The following is a 13,449-nucleotide window of genomic DNA, read 5'->3' on the forward strand; positions in this document are numbered from 1 at the left end:
CACAAAGAAGGGCCTCCGAGGACGATCTCAGGGCCTGAGTAGGTTCATATGGGGAGAGGTGGTCCTTGAGGTATTGCAGTCCTGAGCCATTTAAGGATTTATAGGTCAAAACCAGCACTTTGAATTGGCCCCGGAAGCTAATTGGCAGCCACTGCAGTTGGGCCAGGATTGATGTAATATGCTCAAACTGTCTTGACCCGGTGAGCAACCTGGCTCCTGAATTCTGCCCTAGTTGAAGTTTCTGAACCATCTTCAGAGGCAGCCCTACATATAACACATTTCAGTAATCTAACCTAGAATATTAGAAGAGCCCTACTGGATCAAGCCAGTATCCTAGTCTCACAGCGTCCAGCCAGTTGTCTTCCCAAACTCATCCTTCCAAACTCAGTGTTTTCTTTTTGTTGATGTTCATCCTCTTGTGTGTGAGTGTGTGTTTCCTGCCTGTGGTAGCTGTTTAGTTCTAGCATTCATGGCACTTTTATCAAGCTAAGAATACCAGCACCTTCTCTTTTTTTCAGCCAACCCTCCAACTCATACCCTTCACCAGAACTTCCCAGAGTAGGCTACAGAATAAGAAAACAATGCAGTAGAACACAACTCATAAACAGTCAAAAGCAGTTTCTGGAAAGGAGGAGAGTGCTTTTGCCCTCATTTCCCATCTGTGGTCTTCCCAGAGACATCTGGGCTGCATAGACCTTCCATCTGATCCCCCAGGAAACCTCTTATGGGCTATTGGCCACACAACTCTTCTGTGAAATGTGCACTCTGTTCACTCTTGAGAGACTGTTCCATGAATGTCTATATAGTATATAATTTTAGGTGCTGTTGTCTACTGTCAATAAGCCAAACTTATTAATGAGCAGCATATTGCGTAGAAGGCAGACCCCAGACACTGGCCGTTTTCCAAGCTACCTGAAAGAATGGTGCAAATAGGCAACAAAGCAGCAGTAATCCTGTTCAAATTTATATTCTCCACAGGAAAAATAGGATGTGGGCTGGTGGAGAAGGAATTTACATTAATCATCATCCTAGAATTATTCTACTGAAGGGTCTTTACAGCTTATGCTATTCTGGCTGTGAATTTAACTTGGCACCGTGTTGTCTGAAGTATAAACTAAGGTTGCAGAAAGGTGCCACAAGAATACCAAGTGAGGAGTATTTTATTACACTCTTATTTTCCCTGAGAGGCCCCCCACATTCCCTCTCCCCAAATCATGCTCTGTGTTGTGTTGTAAAAAGAGGGAGGCAACTCTTTGATGCCAGTCAGCGGAGCCCATGAAGGAAGATGTGGTTTCTTACTCACTTTTTTCCCCATCTAGCAAAACTGTTTTTAATTAAGCATTTGGGATTTGAATTATTAAATAACAGAGCAGTTTCTGTCTGCTTTTGTTCCCTAGCTAATGCGCCTGCCAGACCATTATTGACCTATTTTTTAAGAGATTGGATAATGAAAGCAAAATGGGGATGTTTTACAAACATGTGGCAGAGCAACCCTATCCCATTCCATATTTTAAAAAACTGCATGTGCCGGTTGTTTCAGTCAGACCTCCCCACTCCATCTCAATTTCAGCAGGGATATAAATTGCACACTACTCAAGGGACAGCTCTGGTTGCTAAAATCTTTTGCCGTGACTATCAACAAGCTATTGTCCCAAATTTCCGAGGAATATTTAAACCCCCATTTTCTTTAGGAATTCGCTAGGATGTTACTTTAGAATGTTCAGATGTTCATTTCTTATGTGGGTTAAGGTCCCCAGGAGATATTACTACATCACAAAACTTAATGTGGGAATAATGCCTTTAAATGGTTGAGATGGAGTTGAACGCTAGAACCTGTATGATAGCTGCACCCATCAGCACTGAATTTTTTGGGCTTTCCTCCAGATCAAAAGCAAGCTAAATCTTCCATAGTGCATGGCTTTGAGAAAAATCACACATTTGCCTTTGTTTTTCCAAGTTGTTCTACCAACTCTTATGGCTTTGCCAAACACTTGCCACTCACAGTGTGGTTGTGTTCACTTGGGTTCTCTTTGTTTTGTGGGTCATTTCCCTCATATTGATGAGTCCATATTTGTAAGATGTATACACAGTGCATACTGCTTCCTAGTTCCTGTGTGCCAAATGTGTCTTTTACATGCCAGCAAAATAACAGCTTAACTTCCAATCCAATAAAGATGAAAGGAATTAAATGAACTAATAAGATTGAATTAAATAAAACTGAGCTGTTTTTAATTGGGTTACTACACTTAGAGCCCAACATTCCTCCAAGGAGCTTAGGGTGATATATATACCATCATCATCATCCATGGTTTTTCCTCCAGCACCCATCCATTTAATCCATACAACAACCTATGAGGTAGGATAAACTGGGATAGCATCTGGCCCAGTGTCACCTTGTGACAGAGTGGGGACTTGAACCCTGGTGTCCCAAGTCTCTTTGCTGTAATCGCTACACTACCCTGTCATTACACCTCTTGTAACTGTCATGTTACAAGAAGGGTTGAAAAGTACTTGCACAAGTAATTCCCCTTTCCACCCTTTCGTCTTCAAAATATATACGTAAATGGTGTATCTTTTATTACAGGGAAATGCAGTTTCCTCCTTAGTCACTAAAGGTCCATGTTGTGTTATGAAATGCCTTTTACTGTACCTTGGGTTTAAGTTAGGGATGGGCACAGGTGTCAATTTCCATTTCTCCCAGTTTTTCCAACCTTAAGTTCAGTTCTCCACGTTTCCAAATCAGTTGGTGATTTTTCAAAAGTCCTTATGAAAATTCATCAGCATTTTGTTGAGAATTCATTCCTGACATACACATTTTTGCATGCAGTTTTGCCTAATATATGCAATTTTACAAAACAATTTCCACTAATACAATGCATTTCCGTATATTCTTTCCACCAATATATGTGTGTTTATGCATGCTCTACCGTTCTATACACAGTTTTGTACACATTACTTGACTGGAGAAGTGCATTTCAAACTTTGGAGAAGGGATGTCCGTTTCAGTTTGCTTATTGTGTTGGAAAGTTCAACTTTTTGAATTTCTCCTCCACCCCTAGTAACTTTGGATCCTTTTCTTTTCCTTCCCTTGTTTACTATATAATTTTCACAATCAGCCTCCAGGGACTGGAGTTCTTCCACAAATATAAAATTGTGTTTTTATTTCCATTGGTTAAAATAAATGTGTAGATAATGTTGTTCACTTGGTTTGACAGTGAATACTTGGAGGTACAAAAACTGCTGAATGTGACTAGTGGCTAAATGAAAACATGTTGTGGTAGGCCAAGAGCAATTCCTTTCTTAATCATCCCCCAAGGAGGTTTTGTATAATTTCATGTGTTTGTTTTAAAGGAACTCTGTTTTAAAAGCAGTGGCACGCGTCTCTGTTTCCTTTTGTACTTTTTTTTCAGCAGAGAGGATTTTCTATCGAGGAGCTTGTCAAGAAAATGTCAAGAGTGGGCCTTCTTGGGTTGGTGGTCAAGGTAAAATACATTACACTGTCGACATCCATTAAGGCCGGGAGAAAATAAACCTCTGGAGGCAGATCTTAGCTGTGTTCTTGAAGTTTAGAAGTCTGTTGAAGCACAAAAAAATGAATATATGCAGTTTTAGAGTGGGAGGAGATGTCCTTTATACACCTTCATGTTTGCACAATTGTTGAAACAGTTCCACATGCTGGTCCTAAAGGAACCAAAGATTAGGACCTTTTGATGGGAAGAGTATTGTTTTGGTTGGCCCAAAACATTTGGATGCCTGAAGTGGATGAACACACCCATTCCAAGTTTAGAAGCTGACTGGACTAGGAGTTGAGTTTGTTTTCCACACTGGTAGGATTAGCAAGTAGCACACCTGAGGATAGTAGGTTTGCTTAGGAGTTGGGTATGCTGCTTTAGACCAAATCAGACCACCGATCTAACTCAGTACCATCCATACTGACTGGCAACAACTCCCCAGCATTTCAGACAGGGGACATTCCCAGCCCAGATGTAGGGGACTGAACCTGGGATTTTTCTGTGTACAAGGCAGGTGCTCTGGCTGTCAGCCTGGCTGTCAAGGTGGTGACCTGGCTGTCATCCTTCCCCATCCAGCTTTGGAGAGATGTAGGGCAGTCTGCGTGACATGCAAAGCATCAACGCCTTGCTGCTGCCCCTCGTCTCTCTGCCAAATGGTGGTCCAGTCCTCTTTTAGCCCCAGAAGCTGTTGATGCTTGTCTGCTCAGGAACACACACACATTTTTGCAGCCCCAGATCGACAGCAAAACAGAAAGCAAAGGTTTATTGAGCTCTTGTGGGTCACAAGTTGCAGAGGCCTGCCTTTAGTACAGCAGTCTCTGCTTCCCCTTTAAATGATGGTTCTTAATATTTAATGCGACTCTCTGAGGGCATGTAAGCAGCCTCAAGCCACTTTTCTTTTGTGAACCAACCCCTCTTGTCAATTGGCAGAGGGACCTTGCATTCATAACAATAACAACTTACTGTTACAGAGTATATCCACTGGCAGTGTGCATGAACTTGTCATGCAAATAAGTTTTTCCTCTATACGGAATCTTCCATGCTCATCCTCAACATGCTGCTTTGAGTCTAGATCCTTTCTACCACAGTGGTGGCTGCGGCTACATGACACTTATGTGAAAACCCACCACATACCATATTTTTCCGTGTATAAGATTTTTTTACCAAAAAAATTAGGTTTTAAATTGGGGCTCATCTTATACATGGGTAGTGCTAAGGGGTATTTTCTTAATTTGGAGTCCCCAAAAATAGGGGGCGTCTTATACATGGGAAAATATGGTAATTAGGTTATCCATGCCTTTTTTGTCCCTGCACATCCCCCAGGTGAATGAAGAAGGAGGAAAGTAATTGTGGCAGGATTCAGCTCATGAGTCCCATCAGTGGAAGCCCTCCATGGTGCAATTTCACCTTTCCTCCTCCATGCCCATCAGAAATTGACTATGTGGGGGTCAGGAAAACTGTCAGAGTTGGGGATCTGGCAAGCTAACATGCATGTCCAGACAGAACAATCAACAGCATGATGTTGAATTTCTCCCTTGGTATTTGCACCCACCCACAACATGGCTGTGGGGGTGCACCCCCCCCCCCCGGTGCTGGAAGCACATCCACTCCTTCAGACACAATGGATTGTAATGTAGAATCAACCTGCATTGATATTTTATTTCTGGGTTGAAACTAATTTGTGGGGGGGGAAAGCTCTTTTTGGGGACGTAAAATATGCAGTAGGTCTAGATTGTATGTGTGTGCGAAGCAACAAAATCAAGATGGCAGTGTACACTGAAAGTTGAATATAATGTTGTGTGTGTGCAGCCCTGTGCTCCAACACCTACTGATAGAACAACAAGCAATCAGTAGTTCTGTTATCTGTGTTTACAGGTGGCTTTTGTTTTACGAAATGCAGCTGCTTAGATTGCAATTTCACAAGAAGGTGACAATGGTGGCGGTGGAACACATTCACCCGCAGCCATTTTCCTGCCCTCAAATTGTCAGCTTCAGCTGCTTTTCCTCCACCTGCATCTTGGAGATGGAGAACTCTTGCCTTGCACCCGTGTGGCACTAGAGCATGTACCAACAAGCTTCCAACAGGATTTGTGATCCTAGACTGGCCTTTTCTGCGTAGTTCCAAAACTATATTGTGTGCAGACAAGTCCATATAGGCCTTTCTGACAACTTGGTGATTTGCTGTTTTTGTTTGCTTGTAGTCGACTAAGGCTAAAATGGATTGAAACTTCCTTTGCAACAAGTGTGAGATGCCCTTGAGAGTCTGAGAACAGATGGAAACAGGGAATCTTGAGCTTAAATAAGAATTACTGCTCTCAGAGCTGAAGGCACCTTTCTCAGTTACAGTTTATGTAAGTGATCAAGCCTGGAGCTGTTGCTAGGCTTTGAAACCTTCCAAGCAGAGTACAGAATTTCAGAGCTTTGTGGCATTAAAAATGATTGCGCCTTGTCCCAAAGTAGTGTCTAAATGTGCTCACCTACTATGTTAAAATCCATAATGCAGATCTCCTGCCAAACCACAAAGGGCTAATGAAAGTGTTAATAGATGCACATTTGAGAGCCTGAGTTCAGCTACCAGTCTAGCCGTGGGATCCTGGAGCCATTCCTGTAGAATGAAAGGGTAGCTTGGAGGAGGTGGGGAGGGAGTTTACATTTCTGAATCACCTTCCCCGCTTCACATCAAAAACTTCCTGCGTTCAGTAAAGCTAGCACAGCAGGGAAAGGCCTGTACTCAGCAATAATAAATAAAATAAATTCAAAAATACATTTTCCCTTCGCAGGTACAGCCTGGGGTGGGGGGATGAGTTCAGCAAAGTGGAATAAGAAGTTGTCTGTGCATGGCACTGATTGGCTGGTGTCTGTGACATCATTAAGAAATTTCCCCATCCTGGAAGAAGTTTGCATGGGGAAGGGAAGTTGTGTGTTTTTCAGTGAATACATGACAAGTTAATTAATAAGCCTTTGTGTGGCATTAAAAAATATATGAAATAATGGATGCTTGAATTGTATGGGAGAAGCGCTTAGCCGCTGCTCAGTTTGCTGCTTTGCATGCCTGTCATTTTGGTTGTGACACCAGGTCTTGCTGCATGAGCTCTTTTTAAAATATTGCAGCTTTACACCTTCCTCCCATAAAGATCAATAGACATACAACACATATCAAGTCTTCTTTTTTGTGAAGCATCCAAAAGAAATATCCAAAATAGAGACAGTTGTAACAGTGATCAAAGGCAATTAAAACGTTTCCCCTTGATTTCCTGGTGTTTTGAGGAAGTTTGATCTGGAACAGCCAAGGGTGGCGAACAGGAGGGATTACTAATTCGTTTACTAGAAAGCTTTGATTTCCAAGAGGGAACTTGCCCATTTCCAGGGATTGTGCTAAAAGGAAGGGCAGGGGTATTTTGGAATTCCAAGCAATTTCCTCCTTGTGTGGATTAGCTTTCTTTCTGTTACGTCTACATAGGCAGGCATATGGACTTCTCGAGTATCTGATTTCTTTCTCCTGCCTAGTTCATTCAAATCCACTGTGTCGGTGATTACTACTGAAATGAGAATCGCTTCCTTTGCATTAAGTACTTTCATTGAAGGTGGTATTTTTTATTGTTTAAAAAAGGAACAATAATAATTTTCTCCATGAGCAAAATGGAGAATAATATTTTTTTAAAAAAATACTAATAATAAAGGAAGAAAGAATAGAGCACAGTGCAGCCAAAGTTAAGCCCTTTTATGTGTCATTTATTTCTGCTGGGGGAGGTCTAAGTGCAAATTTCACCCTCTCATTGAGATGTAAGGGGATTTAAAAAGCGCTTAATAAGAAAAGCAATGTGCTGCAATGGTCTGAGTTCTGGAACTGCATGCAGGGAACAGTGGGGCCCTCAGGGAAGGACTTTGGGGCAGAGGTCTAGGACCAGACTCAACAGGTGGGCCCTGAAATAAGGCAGGGCTGGCTTTTGAAAGTTACCATCTAAAAGTGGGCGCAGTGTGGAGGGAATATAAACGCCTACAGGCAATTACCCATTTATTCATGTGTACATGCAACTGCGGGACGCGGGTGGCACTGTGGTCTAAACCACTGAGCCTAGGGCTTGCCGATCAGAAGGTCAGTGGTTCGAATCCCCGTGATGGGGTGAGCTCCCGTCTTTCGGTCCCTGCTCCTGCCAACCTAGCTGTTCGAAAGCATGTTAAAGTGCAAGTAGATAAATAGGTACCATTCAGGCGGGAAGGTAAACGACGTTTCTGTGCACTGCTCTGGTTTCGCCAAAAGCGGCTTAGTCTGCGGACAAACATCAGCTCCCTCGGCCAGTAAAGAGAGATGAGTGCCGCAGCCCCAGAGTCGTTTGCCGCTGGACTTAACTGTCAGGGGTCCTTTACCTTTACCTTTTTACATGCGACTGCACACATCACCGCAAAACTGGAAGTGGCATGAAAAAGGGCAAAGAAGAGCATGAAAATGGCGTCTAGCCATCCCACAAGCTTTTGCAAGTGCAATCCCAGGAGCCTCTTCTGTTTTCACACTGCAGGTCTCCTGGGAAATCTACAGACACTTTTTAGTTTTGCTAATTAACCTGTAAGCAGGAGGGGTGTGTGAAATTGCACTCTCCACTCAGCCCTTTAGCTGCCTGTCTTCTTGGAAAGTTTGCAGCGCCGTGACACTCTGATTCTGCCTACCACAGTAATTTATGGTGACGTGGGTTTTATCGCCGAAGCTATAATTTTGTGTTTCCCGAAATAACTGTTAAATGTTCATCAAGGAGCAAAGGCCTTTGGCTGTTCCTTTGTGCAATTCCAGGACTGTTTCTTCTTAAACGCACTCCACATAGATGGCGAAGCAAGCAAATGCTGCTCTTTCAGCATAGATGGAAAGGGCATCAGGTGAGGAGCTCTGGTTCCCTTATGTGAGATTTGGGAGGTAGCAGGGAGAGAACAGCTGGCAACCATAAAATGAGGTTAAGAATTGCCAGCACCGTATGAATCAGCCTTGAAGGGTCATTCACTCTTCACAGGAAAATGTACAGAAGTGTTCTCATTTCAGCCACCAAGTTGACTTGTGAGAATTTTAGAAATGGCGGCAGTGAGAGAGTGGGGCAGGAGTCATTGCCCTTGTTTCAAAAGTGGAAGGATAAACACATGCTCATTAGAGTTCTCGCCCCACACCCTTTCCCTCATATGCACCCAGGGCTTTGGGGAAAGCAAAAGAACAGATTTAGGAAGAGGAGAGGGGGGAGGTTTGGGTGCACAAGTGTAAATTCTTACACTAATGGAATGGGAGACTTGGCACTGCTTTGGATATAAGCCATAGGTTTTTTAAAAAATAAACCAGCCGAACTTGAATAGTCATTCAAGCCATAGTTAGGAACGAACAGACCATGTCAGTTTTACACATGTTCACATGTCCATTCTGTCCCATTTTTGCTGTCATTTGTGATTACTTTTTTTAAAAAGTGAAAACTTACAGTTAAATATATATTCCTCACAATCTTAAAAACTTATTTTTTTTCTCTTGATGTACACAATTTGAAACAGATGTAATCCTAAAATATGTGTTTTAATGTACTTTGCCACCTCTTTGAGCCAAGATCTGCATCTCAAAGTTCAGAGGAATCCAAAGGATTGTTGCGTTCCACCAATGTATTAGTCTAAGACATTTGAATTTGGTTGGTTCATTTAAATGCAGCCTGAACAAAATTTTCCACTGCACTTAGCAATGGTTTTCAAACCTTGTCCTCCAGGTACATTTTCCACATGGGTACCTTTATGTACTTACCTTGAAACCACTATGGATTACACAGCAAGTTCTGGGGTGCATCTAGGACACATACTTAGTTAACAAATGGGTGTCATTGTCCATTCTTATTCTGAAAGGCAACTCTAAAGTGTCCATTTTCTTATTTCCCATTTATCACTGATACCATCCCTGTAGTTCCACTGATTTCTTTATCCTAGACATGTGTTGAGCTGCTGGCAATAACTATAGAAGTAGATAGAGACTGTGCCTCTAGGTCTAATGAACAGTTTTCTCATTCACTCCAGCATTCATCCCTGGGTCTGAAACCCTTCATTAATAAGGCTGAAACATCCAGGGAAGCAAAAACCAATATTGATAGTCCATCACTTGGCCTCCTCTTTGCCCACCAGTCTGCTGCAGATGCTCATTGCAAGGGCAGATTGACAATGAGAGAGAGAGAGCAAGCTCCATCTTTTGAGGAACCTTGCCCCTCGCCATTATTTGTTGTTATTTATTTATTAAACATATAGTTTAGCCTGACTTTTGTTGTATGATCCCAGGGAGAGTTTCAATACCATTAAAAAAAATCCATTCTTAACAATTAAGAACATTTTTTTATTTTATTTTTTAAAAACCCACTAACATTCATTCATAAAAACTAGCGGTGTGCCAAAAATTGTCCTTTTTAAATAATAATAATAAATCCCCATCTATTAATGAGAAAAAAGATTTAATCTGAAAATTCTCAAAGGGTGGAGAGAAAATGACATTCTCATGGATGGGATGCAGAGCTGTGTTGAGCTGACCCTACTTTCAAGGTGGCTGAGGGAGGTCTGTGAGTCCTGTTTTGTTCTGCAAATTATCTCTCCAGGGGTCTGTACTCTGCAGCATTCTTAAGTGCTCACCTTCCCTGAAGACCTCAGCTGGATGGTACACCTGACAGCTTTTTGTTGGTTGTTTTAAAATGAAGATGTTGGGTTTTTTACTTTTAAAGAAATGCAGGTGGAACATTTTTGGGGGGTACGTAAAATGCAAAAGGAAAGACTTCCGTTAAACAGTATTAGTGAGTGCACCAATCTTAGGCGTTTGGTAGCCATCCTCCTTGGCTTTCCACACTTCCATTAAAGCTCAGGAGAAGATGCCACAAAGTAACTCCTCCCATGGTGATTTTTGAGATCAAGAAGGCTGCTGAAGTACAAAAAAAAACCTCAAGTGGAGAGCATGCATGCCACCATGCAATAAGGCATAATAAAAAAAAACCTCATACCCAGTGAATTCTAAAGTACCATTAGAACGAGACCAAAAAATAGAAGCCACTTTTGAACTGAAATAAATCTTTTGTTAAACTGGAAGGCAGGTTTCATCCCAGCAACTAATAAAAATGCTCCCAGTGGCAGCTGCAGCTAATGTCCCATAAATGCCCAGGCAAACAAGCAGGTCTTTTCCTGGTGCCAATATGCTGTAAGCTCTGGTACCAGAACTGCTTCCAGGAGAACAATCCACAATGGGGCACCACCACAGAGAAGACCCTACCCTGTGTCACCACCAGGCGAATCTCCCTCAATGGTGCGATAACAAGAAAGGCCTCCCTCTGCCATACCAGCTATAAGGGGTAGGCTGTTATGGGGAGAGACACCTGTTCAGCCATCAAGTCATGACTGACCCTCACCAGTTTTACTTCCATCTCTGAGTTCTCCTGATCTCCTCTGGAGCTTCCTGCTGCTGTATAAGTTCCCAACCTGAGCTGAAGCAACAAGATTTCCTAGGGTTCCAAGCAAAGTTGCCTTGAGCTAGGGAAATGGGCAATGGATGGTATGTAAGAACCAACCAGAATACACTGGAGACTACAGAATTGCGGACTAGATGAACGTAGGTCTGATTTAGGAAGGAGACCATCCCCAGGGACCCTGGCAATTCCGAAACAGGGGCAGGAAGGTGATGGCTTCTCCTGATTGGTTTAACCCCGATGTTCAGAGGCTTAGTACATCTGGGGACATGTGTCATGAACAAACAAGGTTGCTCTAAAGGGCTCACTGGTGATAATTTATCATTTCCATCTCCTGTGCAGTTGGGCTGGGACAGAGAGCAGGTTGGGAGATACAGGTTCGCAATGATTGGGTGCACTGGGTGAGCTCCATGTCCCTAGGGAAAGCCATGCGCAGACCCACTACTGTTGTATTGTTGAGGGATTTGGCTCCTAGTCTGTAACACTGGACGTTTCTCTCTCTTTTTATTATCAGCTTCATAGCCACAATTAAACAGCAATAGCGTCCTGTATCTGTTGCTAAATATGAAAGCTACAGATTTTGAGAGAACCATCTGGAAGAGAGGAGGAGGAACACCGAGGCAGCTCCAGCTGCTGTTGTTGTATCTAAGTGTCCCCCCCCCCTCGCAGGTTTCATAACAGGATTAGGCAATTTCAACGTCACATAGGTTACCATGGATACTGTAAATCATTGTCATGAGCAGTTTCTCAGCCGAGGAGTTTATACATACTCAGAAAGGCTCCCCCCCCCCCCCGATATTTATTTCTTTTTTTGGCAAGATGAGATGTTTTGGTTCTGAGCTTCATGCTCTCTTCTAAAAGGCGTGGACTATGTATTGACTTTGACCAGAAGGGAAAAGAATAATTGAGGTCTCCCACCATCTTTTGTCTCCTGTCTCCCCCACTTACGGACCTTGAATCAGGTTTGTCTTGCAAATGAAGCCAAGCTAATCCAAACCTGGGTTAGACGCTGAAAATTTAGGGGTAGTGCAAAATCCTGGATATGGTAATGGGTGAAGGCAAGTAAGCTGAGGTCCAAGTCAGAAAAGACAGAGATCTTTGTGGGAGGTTCATCCTGCCCCGAGTGAGTGGGGTTCCAGCTGTTCTGAAGGAGATTGTGGGATGATACTTCCCTTATAAGGATCAGGTTTGTAGTTTGCAGATGACAATGAGACACATGTGGTCTCTCTGGAATGGAGAACTCTCTTAGCAGCTTAGGATGGGGTGCCAACTATGACCTTTCCTGGCTTCAGTTGTGTATCCAAGTCCTGGTACCTCCAAGTTGGATTACAACAGTACATGATGCTGCATTGAAAAGGATCTGGAAACATCATTTAGCCTAGAATGGAAGTGGCTAATCTGGTGTCTTCCAGATGTCCTTGGACTACAACTCCAATCAGGTGAAGTCGACATGTCCAGTGGCCAGGGATTATGGGAGTTGTGGTCAAAGAACTTCTGGAGAGAACCGCATGGACTACTCCTGGCCTAGAATAAGGCTGTGAGATCGCTAACTTGGACTGGATGATACAATACAACCCTATTAACACCAGTGCTTTATCAGGCAGGTTACTACAACATGTACCTACTCAGACCTGAAGATCATCTTGCCAGAGTCTTAAGACATAACATGGAAGGAGGTAGCAGACATATAAATGAGGCTTTGTAGAATGATAGGTGGGAGTGAGTTGCACCATGGCCTTTTGGAAAGGAGAAACATGTCGTGGCCATTTTCTCATCTCTGACTTTTACGCCATCCTTCGGGAGACATATGGCTTCCTTGATTCCTTCATAGTACCTGCAGAGTCTCATCTGCATGACTGCTACCTCCTTCTGTGTTTCGTATTAGGCTCTTATGAGAGCCAGGTCCATAGCTTTACTACCAGCTACCTTTTTTCAATATTCACCCCCCAAGTTTCTTTGTTTACCATCATCTTGACAAAGAGTTTTGGAGAACTCGAAAGCTTGCATGCTGTTTTGTTGTGACACAAGAATTCTCTCTCTTTTCCAGTTCTAACCTATCGGTACCATGGCTACAAGTGCTGTTCCAAGTGAAAACCTTCCCACGTACAAGTTGGTGGTGGTCGGAGATGGGGGTGTGGGGAAGAGTGCCCTCACCATTCAGTTTTTCCAGAAGATCTTTGTGCCAGACTATGATCCAACTATTGAAGACTCTTACCTGAAGCATACGGAGATAGATGGGCAGTGGGCCATTCTAGATGGTGAGCCACCTATTTTGAATTGATGGGCTTTCATCTGATGCTGCTCAACTTTTGTGTGTGCATAAATTCCATATATCTTACTGATTGCATATGTTATATCTCAGTGTAGATAAATGAGGTGCAAGAATCAAGTGGAGCTATTCCGATTTGCCCTTTATTCCATGCAGAGTATATTTATCAACCTGCCTTGGTCTTTCTTCGCCAAATGAAAGTTATTTTAATGATAATGAT

At 42.9% G+C, this 13,449-nt stretch overlaps 1 protein-coding gene across 3 annotated transcripts in view; it reads left to right on the top strand.

Moving 5' to 3' along the window:
* MRAS (muscle RAS oncogene homolog) overlaps positions 1 to 13,449 on the top strand; it is a 43,953-nt gene that overhangs the window by 12,274 nt on the left and 18,230 nt on the right. The window contains exons 1-2 of one of the 3 annotated variants that reach the window (XM_083755983.1): positions 3,459 to 3,482; positions 13,008 to 13,218. The exons of 1 other annotated variant lie outside the window; for it this stretch is intronic. In XM_083755983.1, the coding sequence (XP_083612109.1) occupies positions 13,026 to 13,218 (193 nt within the window). In that variant the 5' untranslated portion in view covers positions 3,459 to 3,482; positions 13,008 to 13,025. Of the gene's footprint in view, positions 1 to 3,458; positions 3,483 to 13,007; positions 13,219 to 13,449 lie in introns of those variants that run through there. One more of the 3 variants, XM_083755982.1, reaches the window with a different exon arrangement.

This window comes from Podarcis gaigeae (assembly GCF_964106915.1).
Source record: "Podarcis gaigeae genome assembly, chromosome: 1".
Lineage (NCBI taxonomy): Eukaryota > Metazoa > Chordata > Lepidosauria > Squamata > Lacertidae > Podarcis > Podarcis gaigeae.